General features: G+C 38.2%; 8 protein-coding genes across 10 annotated transcripts; 4 read left to right on the top strand and 4 right to left on the bottom strand.

The window, feature by feature from the left end:
* Positions 1-354: 354 nt before the first annotated feature.
* LOC17879114 (E3 ubiquitin-protein ligase RMA2) lies at positions 355-2,079 on the bottom strand. Of its 3 annotated transcripts, none has more exons than XM_023779658.1 (3): positions 1,720-2,079; positions 1,398-1,441; positions 355-1,070 (listed from the first exon to the last, which is right to left on the bottom strand). In XM_023779658.1, the coding sequence occupies exon 3, from the start codon at positions 1,061-1,063 to the stop codon at positions 479-481; it is 585 nt and encodes a 194-aa protein (XP_023635426.1). In that variant the 5' UTR covers positions 1,064-1,070; positions 1,398-1,441; positions 1,720-2,079; the 3' UTR covers positions 355-478. The 3 variants fall into 3 exon arrangements, with proteins under 3 accessions (XP_023635426.1, XP_023635427.1, XP_006284530.2); XM_023779659.1 differs by having other exon boundaries at positions 1,398-1,432; XM_006284468.2 differs by lacking the exon at positions 1,398-1,441 and having other exon boundaries at positions 1,720-2,077.
* A 1,743-nt stretch (positions 2,080-3,822) lies between these two features.
* Positions 3,823-4,776, top strand: LOC17878280 (GPI-anchored protein LLG2). Its single transcript, XM_006284544.2, has 3 exons — positions 3,823-4,064; positions 4,166-4,225; positions 4,319-4,776. Exons 1-3 carry the CDS (start codon positions 3,917-3,919, stop codon positions 4,660-4,662), a joined length of 552 nt encoding a protein of 183 aa, XP_006284606.1. The 5' UTR covers positions 3,823-3,916; the 3' UTR covers positions 4,663-4,776.
* A 283-nt stretch (positions 4,777-5,059) lies between these two features.
* Positions 5,060-5,933, bottom strand: LOC17880864. The gene is made up of 2 exons (XM_006284805.2): positions 5,595-5,933; positions 5,060-5,366 (listed from the first exon to the last, which is right to left on the bottom strand). Exons 1-2 carry the CDS (start codon positions 5,715-5,717, stop codon positions 5,250-5,252), a joined length of 240 nt encoding a protein of 79 aa, XP_006284867.1. The 5' UTR covers positions 5,718-5,933; the 3' UTR covers positions 5,060-5,249.
* Positions 5,934-8,519: 2,586 nt separating this feature from the next.
* LOC17877413 (protein transport protein sec31) lies at positions 8,520-11,064 on the top strand. Its single transcript, XM_006283531.2, has 3 exons — positions 8,520-8,900; positions 9,385-9,672; positions 9,769-11,064. The coding sequence occupies exons 1-3, from the start codon at positions 8,742-8,744 to the stop codon at positions 10,813-10,815; spliced, it is 1,494 nt and encodes a 497-aa protein (XP_006283593.1). The 5' UTR covers positions 8,520-8,741; the 3' UTR covers positions 10,816-11,064.
* Positions 11,065-11,393: 329 nt separating this feature from the next.
* On the top strand, positions 11,394-12,176 carry LOC17877565. The gene has a single exon (XM_006284847.2). The coding sequence runs from the start codon at positions 11,458-11,460 to the stop codon at positions 12,067-12,069; it is 612 nt and encodes a 203-aa protein (XP_006284909.1). The 5' UTR covers positions 11,394-11,457; the 3' UTR covers positions 12,070-12,176.
* Positions 12,177-12,191: 15 nt separating this feature from the next.
* On the bottom strand, positions 12,192-14,318 carry LOC17878957 (mannan endo-1,4-beta-mannosidase 5). The gene is made up of 5 exons (XM_006283706.2): positions 13,623-14,318; positions 13,331-13,528; positions 13,105-13,227; positions 12,796-13,007; positions 12,192-12,704 (listed from the first exon to the last, which is right to left on the bottom strand). Exons 1-5 carry the CDS (start codon positions 13,983-13,985, stop codon positions 12,302-12,304), a joined length of 1,299 nt encoding a protein of 432 aa, XP_006283768.1. The 5' UTR covers positions 13,986-14,318; the 3' UTR covers positions 12,192-12,301.
* Positions 14,319-16,385: 2,067 nt separating this feature from the next.
* On the bottom strand, positions 16,386-17,118 carry LOC17880261. Its single transcript, XM_006284603.2, has one exon. The coding sequence runs from the start codon at positions 16,929-16,931 to the stop codon at positions 16,455-16,457; it is 477 nt and encodes a 158-aa protein (XP_006284665.1). The 5' UTR covers positions 16,932-17,118; the 3' UTR covers positions 16,386-16,454.
* Positions 17,119-17,976: 858 nt separating this feature from the next.
* Positions 17,977-20,340, top strand: LOC17877724 (probable L-type lectin-domain containing receptor kinase VII.2). The gene has a single exon (XM_006283189.2). The coding sequence runs from the start codon at positions 18,110-18,112 to the stop codon at positions 20,150-20,152; it is 2,043 nt and encodes a 680-aa protein (XP_006283251.1). The 5' UTR covers positions 17,977-18,109; the 3' UTR covers positions 20,153-20,340.
* Positions 20,341-20,353: the final 13 nt, after the last annotated feature.

Raw genomic sequence — 20,353 nt, 5'->3', positions numbered from 1 at the left:
AAAAAGATACATATACATTTATTTAAAATTATAAATGTCTATACTTCTTCTATCTAACAGTCTTATTCACCGTTATCAATCAAATCTAGGGACCCCCCTTTATTTAAATTTATAAAAAGTTGTTTTGTTCTTCTTCTAAACGATTGTAATCCGACGATCGTAAGCAACATCATTCTAATGCCACTATCAACTTTTTTTATGGGTTATTTGAGTTGAAGATAAGCCTCCTTTTTTTAACCCCATGCTCTCTCATCTTCCTCTCACATCACTATCACATACTCCCCTCAAACATAGAAGAAGCTAGCCAAGTTGGTGTCGTTTCTTTATTTTGGACTATATTATGTGCTTATACTATTTTAAGGAATCAACACTCTTACACACATATATACACACACACACTGTTATTACATAGCATATGCATACTCATTTCCAATTTGTATATATATATATATATATATTTGAGAGAGGAGATTATAAATTAGAATAGAAATAGACACATAAACATGAAGCAAAGTAGGAACAAGTAGATTCTGCTTAGCGACTCCTCCGCCTGCATTGCTCGCCGCCTCGACCGGACACTCATGTCACGGTAAGGTGCCACTGCCATGTTGCTCGAAGACTCTCCAAACAGTCTCCGGTATACCATTTCGCATACCACTCCCATCACTGGATCAGGCATTCTATACATGTACCGTTGACTCTCCCCTTCCCCTGAACGTTGACCAACCCCTCTTACGTTGTAAACCGGACCGGATGGTCTGCTCGGCACCATTGAACCGGGCTGGGGAGCTTTCTGTCCTCGGCCGTAGATCGGGACAAGCGTAGCCTCGGTGACATCGGATTTGCAGACCGGACATTTAGGGGGTTCCCTCTTACAGTCGTATTGATCGATGCGTTGTCTTGAGTTGTTGGAGGAATAAGTCCACTTGTGAATGCAGGGCCAACAGAACAAGTGGCCACATAAAGTCACGACCGGGTCTCGGACCTGATCCAGACATATATTGCAGTCGAAGTCTCCCCCAGAATCACTTAATGTCGTGTTGTCTTTGTTCTCTATCTCCATTTTTTTACTGCAACAACAACACACAAGACAAAACAAGGAACCAAATTCACTTGACCAGTCGTTGCTTATTTAATGAGAACTCACACCTAATTAGTAAATACTTGAAGTCTAGTTCCAATGAAGGATTTGGAAATGATGATTTTTTTCATGGAAAGAAGGACTATCATCAAAATATGAAGATCAATATTATAGATCATAACAGAATTTTTTGAATACATAGTAATCATGATCGATCTTGAATCTTTAACCCACCAATTTAAAGCAAGGATTATAAACAAGAAAAAGGTAAAGATCTTGAATATTCTTTGTCAAGTTGAAGTAATGAAGACTTTACCTAATTAATCACTTTCGGTTTCGAAGGCCTTTGCTCTGTTTTCACTTAATCCCAAAGCACGTTATCATTTTCAAGAAAGAAAAAAAGCTTAAATAATTTAAAGAAACGGAGTGGTTGATTAAACTAAACAAGTGATGATAGATTAAACAAACTAATATTGAACACACAAATACAAAAAGACTTGAGAAGTATGATGATCTAAAACAGATATAGTAACTCAAAAACGGTGCAGATCTATGAAATGGATGCCTTTAGATACACACACACGCAAAAACAAGAAACAAACAAGAGTGATGATTCCAGAAAAAAAGAAGGGACGTACTCGTTGGAGAGATTTGTAAGTACTTGGATGGATCTCTTATGTCTTTAATCCCTTTGGAGACCGCAGAGAGCTTTTGTATTGGTGGTTTGTGCTACAATGGCCAGAAAGAACAGAGAGAAGATGATTAAATTTTGGGGTTTAGAGAGAACACAGAATAGGGTAAGAATATTAGTAGATCGAGGGTCGAGGGTGGTGCAAGAAGAAGCACGAGACACAGAAACACACAATTTATTTTGTATATTACATATATAGTAGTATATTTTGTTGTGTTTTGTGTTGTAAGGTGCAAAATGAAAATCCGGACAAGTTATGATTTTGAAAGAAGAAGAAACGTCTGCCTCTACCTAAAAAATTAAAAATACTACTAAAAGTTTTAGATAAAGTAACGAAACGCCTTTATTTTCTTAATCTCCTTCTTAAGCCTCTTCTGTGTTCTGTCTTTTATTATCATGAAAAGGTCAGCAACGGATCAGCTTCGTTTTTATAAAAGTAAACAAAGATAATGCTATTTTAAAACCACAACTAAGTATATATTTATAGAAAAATATTTATTCAGTCTGAATAGAATTTGTTGACAAAATTAAAACCAAGTGGAAATTGGAAATTGAGTCCATGGACCATGACTTTATTATATACTGTATATAGGAAGAAAAAATGTATTTAAAAAAGTTGTATAAATTTGCAAAATACCCCCATATCATATTCATAAGATAAGAATTTGGCTTTTGACAAAGAAAAAAAAGAGATAAGAAGTTGGCATCTTCTGTTTCTGGCAACACAATAGCTGCTCTCAAGCTCGATGACGTGGAGCTCCATGGCTGCACCGTTACACCATCTAAATTCACCTTAAAACATATATTTCCATGTAAAGTTATGTTTATTTCAGTACTTTACGTCTTTATATAATTTATGTATTTCCTCCTTTAAAACAGAATTTGTAATTATTAGTTAGGTGTTGAGTGAATATAGTTAACCAAGGCAATTTTGGTACGTTGCTTGAATAAAGTTGGAATTGGAGGTTTTTCATGACAGGCTTAATTAATTTAATTAAAGAAGGTCTTATTAACTATCAACCAATGGTTGGAAATAGTTTATAAACCACAAAGATCATTTAGGTTACACGTCACGGAAGCAATGAGCCCATTGGGTGTCTCACCACTCACCACCATACCATATTTAGTTTCAATTAGTATATACACTATTAATTGCAGAAGAAGGCAAACCCCCAAATAATCCACACTCCTTGAGATAGTTACAAAACATTTGCCTTAAATTCGTATTTGTTGTCTCGTCATTGTTATATCTGATCTGATCTGATTATAATCATGATAAAATAAGGTTGTTAGGCAATCACATAAACTAGTTATACCAACAAGAAAGTAAAATATGTTCTATGTGTTTTTTCACAAACAATATCTCCTATTAGATGTTTTAAATTGTAAATCGTCCTAAACATTATCAATGCAGCAGAGAGCATGCTCAAACTCCATAGCTATTTGTTGGGACAATGGTTATAAATTTTTTGGATAAAACTCAAAGTCATTTATTGCCTAAACTAATTTTGGTTCGAATTTAAGAAATGAACATACATATATGATAGAGTATACTCTTACTGTGTTACATTACATGATGTAGTTACTAGTTATAAAGATAGATTGATAGTCCTCCCGAGAAAATACATCTATCATAAAATTCATAAAAAGGAAAAAACAATAACATAATTGGGATACAGTTGTAGCTTTCTATTTCTGAGTTTAAATACAGTTGTAACACTTGTATATATAGTTATTATTCATAGAACTCGTATATATATGTAATAGTATTATATATATACACGTTCGTGATAATATATTCAAATTCTGATATGAAATTATTGGAGCAAGTTGCATTTAAACGGATCCGGAGTACTGACTGAGCCAAGAAATAAGCGGTTCTCAAATTTATTATGCATATATATATAAGCCATTGGTAGTTGAACCAAAGTTATTATATTTTCAATTTCCCTAGCATCCCAAATTTGGTTAATTTGATGGCTTTTTTTTTTTTATCTTTTCTCAATGGACTAAATTAGTAAACAGTTACTTTGTTTCTTTGCATTGCACTCTGATTCATATAACTATTTGTTTCTTCTAAATAATGATCCGCTATATCCGCAATATTTTTCTCTCCTCCTATAACTCTTACGGGAAACACGAAAATGTTGAGAAAATCAAATGTGACAAAAGAGAAAAAAAACAAAAAAAAAGGAGGAGGAAACATAAACATGGAGATTACTCATCATTGTTTGGTTTCTCTTCTCTCAATCCTCATCTTGTCTGAATTCGCCTCGTCTCTCCACATCTCTCGTAAGTTTTACAACTATTCAATATTTTGCTCTTGTTCATAAAAAATATTGTTTATATATCTCTTTGAAAAAAAAATATCTCTGATACATTTCTATGTGTAGTTGATGAATTTGATGAGACACACCCATCTACAAGCCGAGCTCTTCTTCAGGCAAGGGCAAGTAAGTAACTAACATGTTCAATTGACGATTTATTAGCTAATCCTAAATAAGAAAGTGTCAAATTATTACGTTAATAACATTGTTATATAACAGCGTGCAAAGAAGATTTTGCGAGCAAGAATTACACAGTCATAACGAGTAAATGCAAAGGACCAAACTATCCGGCCAAGGTATGCTGCTCGGCGTTCAAGGACTTTGCTTGCCCTTTCGCCGAAGCTATTAACGATGAAAAGACAGATTGTGCCTCCACGATGTTCAGCTACATCAACATCTACGGTCGTTATCCTCCTGGAATATTCGCTAACATGTGCAAAGAAGGCAAAGAGGGCCTCGATTGCACCGACGTCAAGCCCACATCATCTTCCCATGCATTGTTCCCTCTTGTCCCGAGACATGTATTGCTTATCACCATTTTCATCTTGTTTTGCCTCTTCTAAAGACATTACCATATATGTTAAGATATGAGTTATATAATACTATATGTTACATTCCTGCCTTTGTTATTACTTGTTAGTTGTTGCATGAGCATATATAGATGTAAATATTCGACTTTTGTTTGAGTTGTCATTCAAATTATATGTTACGACCGGTATTGGTAGCTCTACCAGTTGTCGTCCTTAAGGAGAGAGCAATGACCAAATTATGGGTTCGAATCTTGGCCAAATAAACTATGGTCCCGAAGCCCTATACAACTCTTTGGTTGCCAAAAAAAAATAATTTTATTTGTTACACATCATAAAACTAGTATTCCAAAACATGTGTTTTGAGAAACAAGAACATGTGTGTTTGAACATAAATGGGGATGAGTTAATCTCCAAGGCCTAATAAGGTCAGTAGAAATACAAATTTAGTAAGAAAAAGCAAATCGAAACATGAACCTCATAAACGTTAATATTATGCCACTTGGTTCTTGGTGGGTACACTTTTAATCCAAAGCACACCAAAACATAAAAATCAGTAAATTCTTAAGTTGTTGATCAATTGGGTAAACAAATTCCAAAATCAGATAATAATGCAAAGGCTATCATCGGTGAGCAGTAACAAGCGTCTCGATGAATCGTAACCCATCAAACCTTGGAGCAAACTTTTCATCTCCTCCATCTTCTGAACCCTTCTTCTTCCTCTGTTTCTCCTTCGTATCCTAATGAAAATATAAAATTAAAATAATTCGTTACACTTCCTAATCCATAAAATTAAAATCTTTTAAGCTTTGTCAACTCTCCAACCTTGTAATTTAAATAAATCAGACATTTTTTTTTGTTTGAGATACTTATTGTGTGGGTACTTCAATGAAACAGAGCAAAAAACAGAGGAGTGAACTTTGATTCTACTGAGAAAATCAGAAAAAGGAGATTGCTTTGTTATTTACCTGACGAGAAAGATTAGATTCGGGGGAAGAGAAGGATACAGAGGTGTTGGTAGAGCCAGCAGAGATGGCGGTGGCTGAAGCAGCGACAGAGATGGAGGCAGCGATGATTCCAGATTTCTTCATGTCTCGATCTTCAAATTATCCCAAATTTTCGTGGACTCTGTTTTTACTTTTCTTTGATAATTTCTGTTAAAATAGATAAATCTGCAACCGTAGACAGATGAGAGAAAAATGTGGGAAAAAAAATTGAGGTGTGTTTGCTTCTACAGCCCACGGTTTATATACGCAATGCTAGTTGACCATTACCGTTTTGCCTTAATATCTTAATCATGTTTTACTTGTGTTAATTACGATTAATATTATTGGTAATCGTGTTTTAGAAAATGAAGATTTGTCTTCTAGAAGAATTGTAATTGGAGCAGAGATGGTTAATATGGTCAATGAAATAAAAAAACGAAAAAATGTACTTTGAGGGGTTTGAAGTTAGAACCACACAAAGAGGTACATGATTGGTTGATCTGTTTAAATGAAAGAGAATGGTCCATCGTTGGTTGGTAAAGCCACCCACGTGTCCGGACATTGTTGCAGCTGTGTGAGTTGGTGTTTTTTTTTTCTGGTTTTTTGAGAATGTAGTAAATAGGCAAAGTCAGCTATCTGTATTGGACAAGTATACCCATCTTGTTTACTGTTGCAAGCAATTCTATGCTCATCAGATAAGGTTTCGAGAAAAAGATATATTCATAAGATAAGGTTGTAACACTAATGACGGGGGAACAAAGGTATTGGACAAGTGGTTCTGATTTATTTGTGTCCTTGAGAACCCAATCTTAAAATGATGTTAAAACCGATTTGTGGATACCAACTTTACAAATCCATGTTGGTTTTCTGGTGAGGATGTGAGATTTGTCTGTGTCAAAATTTAATGTGTTAATAACACATTTATTCTTTGATAAAGACATGACAACCTAATACTCTACTCCATAATTTTAAGTCTGGTCAGTGGTCACTATTTTTTGAAGAGAAACAGAGTAGTGTTATGTTTTTCTTACTAGAGTGGTGCACCAAAAAAAAAAAAACAGAGTACAAGTGTTATGTTTTTCTTACTACCATCAAACTCTGACATGGTAACATGATCGTACTAAGCATCATTGGTGGCGTATAGGATCCCATTTAGGCTGTTATTTAATTACTAAAGTTTTATGATTTGAAGATGTATGGATACAAATAAAAAGCGCTTTGCGGCTATGTTTCTTTAAAGATGGGTTCTTAATAATTAAATTTTACTTTTGGAGGACTTTATCGTTTGCGCATTCTCATAATCTTGTCCACATATCTTTACTTTTCCTCACCGGCCAAAAACTTATTCGGCCCATATCCGTATCTTTAAGTGAATCATCCATTGATCGATCATGCCGCAAGACCAAAAACCAAACAACTTGTTATACTCTTAGGTAGTTAAATGTAAAAGATTTGGTGTCCCAAAGAAACAAAACAAAAAATGACCAAGAAAGGAATGTAAAAACATTTTCTGGCCAAACTGATTGTGGAATCTCTGCCCAGGGAGTTCAATATGTTGGATAAAATCTTACAATGATGTCAAGGAAAAGACAAAGCAATTCAATGGCTATATATATGTTGGGGAGCCATTGTAAGTAACGCAACAGGTCAATCCTGAGAACTAGTTTCACTAATCACTTACCAACATCACAAAATATGCAGAGGCTAAGAGAAGTTACAGCTTCAAACAAGAGTTTGTCCCAACGATCTCTAAGGACTTCACTAATCACTACCAAAATCACGAAATACGCACAGGCTAAGAGAAGTTACAATTAAGCATCACTCTTGCTGTAACTCCAGTCATAACCGGTTCATGTTTCTGATACAACTGATAACTAGAATAAGTTCCTCAGACAAGTTTAGCTGACCAATGTGACTATAGATTCCAAAAACCAGTAGCAGCAAATGCCTCGAAGATGCTGAGACTAGACAAGAACAAGAAGATCCTGGATTACACAAGAACAAGCTCAGAACTCAGAAGACTCTCCAAACAGTTTCCTTGAACAAATTCCACTAACTTGATATCCCTTTGCATCGTTTTGCTCAAGGAAAAACAGTATCAATGCTGAGAAGCTGGTTTACTGCACATAGACACAATGAATTCAAAGAGCACTAAAACCATCGTCTGTGACTTTTATTTTGATGACACGAGACCCCAAAGGACACCCATGTAAACACCAAACTCACTCAAAATCAAACTTTTAACACTCTTTCTCAATCATCTACATCGAACCTACCAAAAAGATTAAATCTTCGGGTTCCCCCACTTAACCCAACATCCAAATTCACCTTCTGCCTAGTTTCATTGATCACGAATCACCACACATTCTGCTACAACTAAGGCACCACCATGACATCAAAGCTGCATTGTACCTCAGCAAAATCAAAGCTGCACTGAACTCCGCAAAAGAATCTCCCCTGATCGAAACTATCAACTACAGTCCCCATCCGTGTTTTCAAATCGACGTCTTCGTGATCGGCAGAATCCGAGATGCCTCATTTTCCCAATTTCTTCCACGATCCCCGTAAACAAGGATCGGACACAGACATGGAGCTTATATACGTCTCTCAAGTGGTAAGGAGAGAGAGGAAGCAAATCTGAGAATCGCGCCAAGCTCATCGACACATAACGAATCGAAGATACTCGTAATTTGGTGGACCAATTTGAAGAGAGAGAGAGACATTGCTCTTTGTAGCCGCCACAACGACGTCGTTTCGCAACACCCAAACAAAGGGGGCTAAATCAAAGTAATAAAGATCTTTAGGGACTAAAATTACAAATAAAAATAAAGAAAGAAGAGTAAAGTCGGTTTGGCTGTTTCCTTGGCTTCTTCTTCTTCATCCTTATCTCGAGTCTGAAACTTTAAAAACTTCATTTTCCTCCCACTTGGACTTTTTGTAAATTAAAACTTAAAAAAAAAAGGAAAGAGAGATAAAAAAACGTTTTTCTCCTGCTTGCGTTTTCTCAAAGGTTTCGAAGAGAACGAAGAACCAAGCTTTTTTTTTTTGCTTTTCTCCCAAGACTTGAATCTAAATCGAGTTCCATCTTTTTGATTCTTTCTTAATCTGGGTTTCAGTCTTCGGAATTCAATGGCGTCTGGATCTTCGGGCCGGGTCAACTCAGGATCTAAAGGCTTCGATTTTGGCTCCGATGATATCCTCTGCTCTGACTACACAAACCAAGACTACATCAACCAGGACTCTTCTAATGGTTCTAACTCCGATCCTGCGATCGCTGCTACCAACAAGGTAAACACATAGGTTCCATCTTCTGTCTGTAATCTAGTTTTGGGCTTTGCTCGATCGGTGGTTTTTATTGATTTCTTTTGGGAATTTTAGGGTTTCGATTTGAAAAACTTATGTGATTGACTGATTGCTGAATAGTGGTGATTTGCTCAATTAGCGATTTGATCAGTGTATGAGAGTCAATATTGGAACTTGTCCTCAGCTATTAGTTAGTTTCATCGTTATATATATAGCTGGCTTCATAGCTTCTTTGTTTTTTCCTTGAGTTTATTTACGTTTTGTAAAATCTATATTTTAAGCTATGGACATTCCCTGTTGTTGTATTTCTTTATAGATTGTGATTTATGAGGAGCTATCTTCTGTTGAAACAGCCTGGCTATGAAATCTAATAGCACTTGCAACTTATCTGTTTGACTCGGAAGAACAATTGTATTCAATTATTGATCATATGATACTGAGCTTGTTTATTTTTTCATTTTGCTTGCAGGAATTTCATAAAACCAGGATGGCAAGGTCTTCGGTTTTCCCCACAAGTTCTTACAGCCCACCGGAGGACTCTTTGAGCCAAGACCTTACTGACACTGTCGAAAGAACCATGAAGAAGTATGCAGATAACATGATGCGTTTTCTTGAAGGTATCAGCTCACGCTTGTCCCAGCTAGAACTCTACTGCTACAACCTTGATAAGACTATTGGAGAAATGAGATCGGAGTTGACTCATGAAAACGAGGAGGCTGATGTAAAGCTTAGATCTATGGACAAACATCTTCAAGAGGTGTGTTATGCAATATATAAATCTTTTTTTGTTTGTTTAAATTTCTAAAACTTTAATCAGCATTGGAAGTTGAGACCATGATATGTTCTGTTGTAGGTGCATAGGTCAGTCCAGATTCTCAGAGATAAACAAGAGCTAGCAGACACTCAGAAAGAGCTAGCAAAGCTTCAACTTGTGCAGAAAGAGTCATCTTCTTCATCTCACTCTCAACATGGTGAGGATCGGGTGGCTACTCCTGTTCAAGAGCCTAAGAAGAGTGAGAACACCTCAGATGCACACAACCAGCTTGCACTTGCTTTGCCTCACCAAATAGCCCCACAGCCACCAGCGCAGTTGCAGCAGCATCCACAGCAGCAGCAACCACAGCAGCAGCAGTATTATATGCCTCCTCCTACACAGCTTCAAAACACACCTGCACCTATTTCCATTCCACCATCAAAACCTCAAGCACCACCAGCACAGAGTCAGTACATGCCCCCACCCCCTGCTCCATCCCACCCAAGCTCAGCCCAAACTCAGTCATTCTCGCAGTACCAGCAAAACTGGCCTCCCCAGCCACAGGCCAGGCCACCATCAAGTGGAGCCTACCCAACATACCCGCCTGCACCAACAAGCAACCAATCCCCTGTCGAACCATTGCCAAGCAGCATGCAGATGCAATCACCATATTCTGGACCTCCACAACAGTCTATGCAAGCTTACGGATACAGTGCACCACCACCACCACAGGCTCCACAGCAGACAAAGATGTTGTATAGCCCCCAGACAGGCGATGGGTATCTACCATCAGGACCTCCTCCTCCTGCCGGTTATGCCAATGCCATGTATGAAGGTGGGCGAATGCAATACAACACACCTCAGCCACCGCAGCAGCAGCAGTCCCATTACTTGCAAGGTCCACAAGGTGGTGGATACGCTCCCCAGCCCCACCAGGCAGGTGGCGGTAACACTGGTGCACCACCTGTGTTGAGATCAAAATACGGTGAACTGATAGAAAAGCTAGTGAGCATGGGGTTCAGAGCAGACCATGTGATGGCCGTGATTCAGCGGATGGAAGAGAGTGGCCAACCCATTGACTTTAACGCCCTCCTAGACAGATTGAGTGGGCAGTCCTCAGGAGGGCCTCCCAGAGGAGGATGGTGAAGTGAAGTGAAGCGATATCCCTTGTTCTACTTTGTATCTTTGACAATAAAAACTGTGCTTCCTCCTTTCACCTGAGTTACTCTATAGGCCCTAGTTTTATTGGGCCCAATAGATTGGGTCTGTTGTGTATTGTTTATGCGACTCAATTTATGTTTAGTTAAAAAGCTCTCTATTTATTTGTGTATGTTGTTAATTTCAAAAAGTTCCTCGTGAACACTCCCTTCTTATGAGTTGTTATCTTTGATCAAATCTTCTGTGTATCGAGCATCTTTGTATCAGTCTATTACATCACCAAGTTGTTTATATTGAACGGATTTTCATGACCAAAAAAAGCACTGAAAGGGGAAAATTCTAATTTCATACCAAAAACATATCCCATGAAAAGAAATAATGTACTTAATAAGAAATAGATCTACGTAGAATTAGAATCCTTAAAACCAAAAAATACTGCGCGAAAACAAAATTGAAGAGGCGCCAAGTTTTTATTTCAAGCAGCGCGGTTAGAGCCTCGCGCCAATGACCTCACCCGCCAAAAATCTCCTTTAATATAAACCCTAAATCCCCAATCTCCATCACTCATTCATCATCCTCCTTCTCTCAGTCCTCTCAATCTCTCTTTCTCTCTTTCACAAAATCAACAAAATGATGACGCCGGTGAAGAAACATCTCTCCATTAGACCGGTTGAGTTCTACGGCAACGGGCTTCCCCGACCTCGTTTCTTCGACAATCCTCAGTTCAGCTCTTGCCGTGTTGATCCGCCACTTTCCGTGCTAGATCCGCTCCTCACATGGGCGAGAGATGCTCACTGGTCCATGGGTGGTCTCAACTTCACTCGTCTCCGTCTCCAGGGCCGAATCGAAGGAAACGTCAACAAACTCCGTGCCCAGCTTGAGAAATGTAGCCCTGTGAAACTCGAGTCCGCAAGCTCCGAGAGGAAAAAGAATAAGAAGAGATCTGGTTCTGAGTCTCCTCCTCCGGCTCCCATTGTTGTGAAACGAAGAAGGTACTTAGATCTGAACGATTCCGATGATGAGGGAGTCGGATCTGAAGATGAAGGTGTGGTTAGAATCAGGAGAAAGCTCTCTGATGATTTTGACAGAGTCGCTGAAGATAACAGTGCCCAATTGGTTAAACCCAACAAGAAATCGATTAAATCGGAATTGGTTGAGAAGGTACTGAAGGAGAAGAAGAAAGTGAACAAGACGAGTTCAACGAGGACATCACCAAGATTGGCTAAGCGTAGTTCTAGTTAGTTTTCAATTAGTCTCCTCTTAAATCTCTATGTAGGGTTTAGATTTGAAGAGTATAGCCTTCTTTGGATTTGTTCTTATAAATATGAATTTCTCTGCTTTTCTATGAAGTCGAACAAAGGATCTTTGGTTGAATGCACCAAATTATTACTCATTGATTTGATTCTTTGTATACAACAAAATTGAGAATCAGATTTCACTGTTGAAAAAATGACACAGTTAACATGTGATTCTCTCAGTGTCTGTGAGAACAAAGTTCTTTCAACTTACGTTCCTTAAGACGTCCTGTGACTTTACCCAACCTGCAAGATTGTTCTATCATCAATTTATAAATGGAGTCTTGTTCATGTGGAACTATCCCAAAGTCATCGCTGAATGTTTCCATGCCTTCCATGAATAGCTGCCACACCAATGAACCTGCACCTGCCTTCCTTCGTTTGGCTGATTTGTAAACCACATCGAATATGACTCTGTAGAACTTATCTCTCTGGGCTGGTTCGTAGTCTTTGTTCAGGTTTGAGAGTCCAAACTCTGTGAACAGAACTGGCTTCTTGAGTTCTTTCATCCCATCTTCAATGTGAGATTGCATCCATTTCACCACAAACTTTAGCTTCTCTTCAAAGGTCTGATTATGAAACCTGCCCATACATATATGTTAGCAAAATAAGATGTAGAAACTTCCAAGAGGTCAGTCAATCATCTATTGCTTCTCTGTTCCAGCTGACTTACCAGTGATCGGGGTAGACATGAACGGAAGCAAAATCGATGTTTGAGGAATTAGAGTTTTGAACAAAGTCTGATCCAAGCTGAGAGGCCCACTGTTCTGGATTAATCGTCAGCCGTTTCGGGTTCTCAGGACCATAGAAGCCTTCCAGGCCAACTGTGAGGAGATGCTTGTCGTCAATCGATTTAATAAATCCCGTCATTTCCTCGATCCAGTCCTGTGATCCCGCAAAGAAACACATTAACATGTTTGCAGAATAAATAAATAAAACAATTTGAATGAATCCAGGTGATAAGGTGAAATGGAGGACTCACTTGGAGAGTTTTGCCAGAGACATCAGTCGTGCATCGTGGCTCATTGATCAACTCCCAAGCGAAGATAGTAGGATCATTTCTGTACTCTATTCCAGTTACTGAGTTCTTCCGAGTGAGCAGAGCCTGAAAATCAGGAAACAAAAATTCCATCTTAATTTCTTTAGGTTTTGCTCACACACTCACTCAATGGTGTAATGTTAAATCATACCAGCAAAAAGACCATTACCTTGAGATAATTTTTGAAGTAATTGCGGATAGATGGATCAAAGAAGAAGGAATCATTGGAAGAACTGAGACCAACACCTTCTTGCCATGCCCACTGCACATACTGAGTCTTCCCTCCGTAAGCTTGCAAATTGTTCACTAAGCTAAGCAGCAATCTAACATCATGTTTCTTAGCCTCTGCGATTACATGATCCAAGGCCTAACCATTTATACAAATCCCATTAAACAAGAGACACAGAGAGATCATCACAGAGCCGGACGGAGGCTTAGTTGAAAGAAAGAAAAAAAAGTACCTGAAAGACTCGCTCATCGAATCGGCCAGGGGAGATCTGAAGAGCGTTGTAGCCACCGTCATTGAAAGCCCAAGTTCTACAAACAGTGAGACCCATTTTAGCTCCAGCTTCAAGCATTTCACCGACAAGGTTTCTACTGTGTTCATCCACCGCATGGTTCATGAACCAATACGAGTTCCACCCATTTACATACAGAGGCATATCATCCAACACGAACTGAGTTCCGTTCCTCTTCACAAACCCTAACTCTGGTTTCCTCTTGTAGTGATTCAACCACAAATCCCTAAATGAGAGGTAGATGAAAGCTGCACATATAAAAAAACCTAGAATTCGTAGCATTGGCCTGTTCCTTGAAGAGACCATGCTTCTGCTACCTCCTCCTCCTGCTCACAACCCAGAAAACTCAATCCCCAGAATCGGAGAAACGGCTCTCAGAGTTTTTAGTCGGTAGCCACCCCCCCAGAAGAAAAAGTCTGAGCCTTGTTCTCAGTGGATGTGTCCCAAAATCCAAACTTTTTATGAAACCCAGACGGAAATAGCAATCTTTTTATAAAAAATTGACAAGATTTGAAAAAATGGCTCCCATTTGAAACTTGAGAGATACAAGCAGGAAAAAAAATTGAATCATTGAAATGATCACAGACACAGATCTATGTATCTTTGTATTTGTATTTGTTTATTAGTGTTCACTGTAACACAAATTATATATTACAAAAAACCAAAAAAAAAAGACCCCCAAATTACTGCTGTTTTCTTTAATATAAATTTCTTTTGTGAAAGAAATAAAAGAGCTTTTTGGATTTTACCTGCCAAAGGGACAAAGCATATAGTGATGTTTTTTTCTTTTCTACAAAATTTATGATTTTACCTACTATTCTTGTAAGTTGAAATTACTTACAAAAATATCTTCTTATGAATTTGATATTTTACTTACTGATGTTTATAAAATAAATAATCGAAGAGAAAAGAACAGTACTTGACCCACCAAAGAATAGAAAAGACACAGAAATTAACCTAGTATTAAGACTTTAAAACTAAAATAGAGTTATATGTTGTTGGAAACTTTTATAAATTGGAATTTAAATTTTGATGAACACACAGGGAAATAAATAAAACAGTTGAATCTCGTAGAAAAAGAAAAAGAAAAAACCAGGTCACATGCGTTGGAGACTTGGAGTGTCATCAACTTCAAATATTTGAGAAATGTTCATTGTTCATTCTTGTGATGTTTACATTTAACTGTGAATCCATTTGTAACTTTAAAATTTACAACAAAATTCCCTTACTCCTAACTCATTTAGACTATACAAAACGATTGATTTAGGAATAAATTAGCATATTAAGCTTCTGCATAAAGTCAACATATATTTATTGTTTTCTCTTGATGGTTCTATTATATATGAGAATGTTGAAAAAACCTCTTGAGGTGTTGTCCACGTTGTTATGATGATACAAAATATGCATATATGGATACTGGATAGGCATGACAACTACATTTGTGGTAAGATTTGTTTTTAATCCTTGTAGTTTAGCCAACACTTAAATAAATTACAATGATCAAATTTGTGAACCCGTTCATCACTCCGCTTTTGTAATTTTCTAATGTTTTGTTGACTTCTTCTTTTTTTGTTGCCGACATGTATTGTTAACTACTCCTCGCAAGTAAAGGGTGTGTGGTATATAATTAAATAGCAGACAGAAGTAAAATATTTTGAATGAAAAAAAAAAAAAAAAAAAAAAAAAAAAAAAACTTTGAATGTTGTCGGTGATGCTTTTCTTAACTCCCGGAAGGTACTGCAGAGTCATTCATAATACTACTACATTATTATACGTATTTTTATGGAACCTAAGCAATGAGATTGAATAACACGTGAAGAGAATATGCAAACGAAATCGAAGTATAGATATTTTAAAAGATTGTTTGCCAATTATATTCAGTATATAGATCAAGAGCATGTATGGGAACATGTTTTTTCAACATCTATATCCTTTTTATCAAATATGCATAATTGTTTCGTATAGTTGTTGACTTGAAACTATGATTTAACTCGGATTGCCCACCTTCTAACATTTGTTATTAGTGTTACATCATGGAGAAATAGGTGAAGGGGAAACTCATCAATTTTTTAAGCTTTTACCCAACAACTTCAGTCTGGACTATACCTAATCACATGCATTATATCCTTCAAACACAATCTATCTTCTTCTATGTTGTATATATATTTGCCTACTGTTGTCACGATACATATATATATATATATATATATATATGTTTCATAATTTATGGGTCATTGATGTTTCATATGTTTCATAATTTATGGGTCATTGATGTTTCATAATATATACGTTACCAAGTAAGCCTTGAAACTTCAAAGAAAAAAATTAGTCAAACCATATATCTAACGTTTTCACCAAACAGTTCTTCATTAATCTATGGAAGCTACAACAAACGGGCTATCGATGGTAAACCGTAAAGCCCACCTGAATAGGCCTTCAACCCCATATTATAGTTCAGGTTTGAGAAGCTCTCTTCTACGGACAGAGACAGAGAATGACCGACAAACAGAGAGACCAAACGAAGAATCTTTGTGTTCCTTCAAAAGAAATAAACAAAAGAAACGACAATAACTTCACGTGTTGGTATTGTGACGTGGAAGCATTCGATCTGACATCATCAGAAACACACATCGATCATTCCAAAAAAGAAGATCGATATTTTTCAGATTCAAGAAACCTAATCCTGTTAAACTAAAAGACAATTAGTGAGGAAAGATTTCGATGTATTAGTCGTAGATGTTTTCGTTAATGAAACAAAATGCAAAAAGAATTGAATCAAGAAGAGGAAGAGTAAGAGTTAAAGAAGACGAAGTAAGCAAGAAGGGCACAAAGAAGAGCCACAAAGTTTCCTTCTTTGAGAAGAACCCTAAACACAAAACCAGCGATCTCTTTCGTCACTTTCCTCCCTTCGATTACCACTCTCTTCCTAGATTTCCCGGCGAAAGCCATCGACACCACCACCGATATCCATATCACAACGATCGCCGGCACAGCTATGAACAGCGCCGCCGCCATCGAGAGAACCCCGAACACAGCACCAAGAAGAACCGACGCGTAAAGAGCAGGCAAACCAGATGACGTCTGGTGGTTATCACCGTACCAATTCACTATCGAATTCAACGAATTCCACGAAGAAGACAAGAGGATCGCGTAGACCACAAGAAACAGACAGGCCCATGTTCTTCTCTTGCTTATAACTCTAAGGAACAGCTTGTACGAGGTCATCGTCTCTTGCTCTTCCTTGTCCGCCATCGTTTGAACAGCAGATCTGATCGTATGATTCTGTGTCTGGTTTGGTAAAGTAGTTTAGGGTAAATAGTAAAAAAAAGACCCCTTCTTTAGTCTTAAGCTTCTTCTTCTTCTTCTGTTTCCTCTTTTTGGGGTGAGTGTTTGCGGTGAAGAATTGTGAGAAAAGGAAAGTGATCGAACGTTCTTTTTAGTTTCTACTTTAGCCTAGTCGAATCTGACCTAACGTGAACAGTACGCTCTTGCTTATTGGGTAGTGTTCGTCACGTGCCTTCTTTATTTCTTTAGCGGTCCAGTTGAAGTCTTTGCCTTTTCCTGCAAACTGACAGTTGGAGAGCTCTGTTTCCATTTTTCTTCTTCCTTTTTTTTGTGCTTTTGGCTCATCTCCCAAAACGCACCGTTCCTTGGTAAACCAAGTGATTAGTGAGATTAGATTACTTAACAAACCGCATTTCAAAAAACGAATATGGGATTCCGATGCTTATTAAAGTTAATATGAAATGAGACCTACCATAAGAAAGTAGTTTGTTGGTTGTTACTGTTAGGCCTTTGACATGATTTTAGGATTAGTACTATGATGCTTACTGTTGACGAATAATTCGAGTTACGTGCGGTTATGTTTGAAAATATTGAAAGAGAGATGAGAAGATGAATGTTTGACATTTCAAAGCTGACTTATTTGACCGATAAGGTCATCATACATTCATACCCATAAATGTGGACAGCAAAATTACCAATTCCAATTCACCATTAATTCCAAGTGGCTCGGCTCAAGAAAACAAAACTCCAAATGCATAGGAATAAAATATCACAGTAGATTAAGAGATCAAATTATCACGGCGGAAGTTGTGGCGTACTTTTATTTGTTTGTCAGCATCTTGTAAATCAAATAGACAAATACTATATGTCAAAACACGTAGAATCAAGTATGTATATTAAACAACATGATCTTGTTAATAATTGTATTGACTTTGGAATGGATCCTTTCCAGTTCAGACAATTTATTTGAATGCTTGCTTCTTTGAATAAAGAAGACACCGTCACAAAAAAAAAAAAAAAAAACCAATCAAAACTCTTTTGAGTTCTGACAAGCTGTTCTTCGTTCTTCCTCCTCCTTCCATATACTTTCAAAACGACAAACTTCCACCCAAAAGATCTCTCTGTCTCTCTCTCTCTCTCTCACCATGTTCTCTAAAGTTTCCATTTTTATCTTTTTCGCCACAACACAAGTCTTGTTCGGATCAGTCTCATGCATCCAATTCATCTACAACTCAGATTTCACCACCAACAATACACTTCTCGTCGGCTCCGCCACCGTTGATTCTCCTCCGTCGATCCTCACTCTCACCAACCAAACCACTTTCTCCATCGGACGTGGTCTATACCATTCAAGAATCTCCACCGCCGCCTCCGCCATACCTCTTCCTTTCGCCACATCATTCATCTTCTCCATGGCTCCTTACAAACACCTCTCCCCGGGACATGGCTTCGCCTTCGTCTTCCTCCCTTTCTCGGAAACATCCGCGGCGAGTTCTTCTCAGCATCTCGGCCTCTTCAACTTGACTAATAACGGCGACCCTAACAACCGAATCTTCGCCGTAGAGTTCGATGTTTTCTCCAACCAAGAGTTCAACGACATCAATGACAATCACGTCGGCGTCGACGTTAATTCCCTGAACTCCGTTTCTTCTAAAGTTTCCGGCTTTTATGGAGGCAGAGACGGCGAGAAATTCACGAAGCTGAGGCTTAACAGCGGTGATAATTACCAGGCGTGGATCGAGTTTAATGGGTCAGCCATCAATGTCACGATGGCTAGAGCTGGCACTAGGAAGCCCATACGACCACTCATAAGCATTCCATTGAATCTTACTGGAGTTTTACTTAATGAAATGTATGTGGGATTCACCGCATCTACAGGACAACTAGTGCAGAGCCATAGGATTCTATCATGGAGTTTTAGCAACTCCAATTTCTCCATCGGTGATGCTTTGATCACTAGGAACCTTCCTTCGTTTAAAATGTCAGAGGACTCTGTTTTAAAGTCTAAAGGCTTCATTGCTGGGATATCTAGTGGTGTTGTGTTATTAGTCTCTGTTATTGGGCTCCTCTGTTTCTACGTTGTGAGGCAGCGAAGGCAGAGACTAGAAGGCGACGTGGAAGATTGGGAAACAGAGTTTTGGCCTCACAGAGTGCAATACAAAGACGTTTTGGAAGCAACAAAAGGGTTCTCGGAAGAGAACATGATCGGATACGGAGGGAATTCTAAGGTGTATAGAGGAGTGTTGGAAGGCAAAGAAGTGGCGGTGAAGAGAATAATGATGAGCCCTCGTGAGAGTGTTAGCGGGACGAGTGAGTTCTTGGCCGAGGTCTCGAGCTTAGGGAGACTAAGGCACAAGAATATAGTTGGACTAAAAGGTTGGTCTAAGAAAGGAGGAGATAGTCTGGTATTGATTTACGAGTACATGGAGAATGGTAGCGTCGATAAGCGGATATTTGATTGTAACGAGATGTTAAATTGGGAGGAAAGGATGAGAGTGATAAAAGATGTAGCGTTAGGGATGTTGTATCTGCATGAAGGGTGGGAGTCAAAGGTGTTACATAGAGATATAAAATCAAGCAATGTGTTGCTTGACAAGGATATGAACGCGAGGGTAGGTGATTTCGGGTTGGCTAAGTTGCAGAACACTAGTAAAGAGATGGTTAGCACGACACATGTTGTTGGAACAGCGGGTTATATGGCACCTGAGCTTGTTAAGACAGGGAGAGCATCAGCGCAGAGCGATGTATATAGCTTTGGAGTGTTTGTGTTGGAGGTAGTGTGTGGAAGGAGACCAATAGAAGAAGGAAGAGAAGGGATAGTGGAATGGATTTGGAGACTAATGGAGAAAGACAAAGTGGTTGATGGTTTAGACGAGAGAATAAAGGCAAATGGAAGGTTCAATACGGAGGAAGTAGAGATGGCTTTGAGAATAGGACTATTATGTGTGCATCCTGATCCGAGAGTGCGTCCAAAGATAAGACAAGTGGTACATATATTAGAACAAGGGAGACTAGTGGAGGATGGTGGTGAAAGGGAAATGAGCTTGTTGGAGAGGGTGAAGAGCTCTTACTTGTTGGAAACTGGTGAAGGAAGCAGACAACAACATCCCACAATCCAAGATGTAAGGAACTCACCTTCTTATTCTAATTCCTTCCAAAGTTATGGTTCTATTCTTCATGGAAGGTGAGAAACTAGTGTGAGAGTTATTTATTGAATATGTGTACTATATAGTTTTTATACGTGTGATTCTTCTGTATATAAGATTGTATGAATTTTTGACCAAATTGCATGAATCAATGCATCTCTTTTTGTTTGAGGTTGTAGGCTACTTGTAGCTATTTTTCTACATTCTGATTTGAACTTTGCGTCGTTCAATATATTGAAATAT

Source organism: Capsella rubella, unplaced genomic scaffold, assembly GCF_000375325.1.
Source record: "Capsella rubella cultivar Monte Gargano unplaced genomic scaffold, Caprub1_0 scaffold_7, whole genome shotgun sequence".
Lineage (NCBI taxonomy): Eukaryota > Viridiplantae > Streptophyta > Magnoliopsida > Brassicales > Brassicaceae > Capsella > Capsella rubella.
The sequence above is the reverse complement of the archived record's forward strand: the minus strand, read 5'-3'. Positions and strand labels throughout refer to the sequence as shown.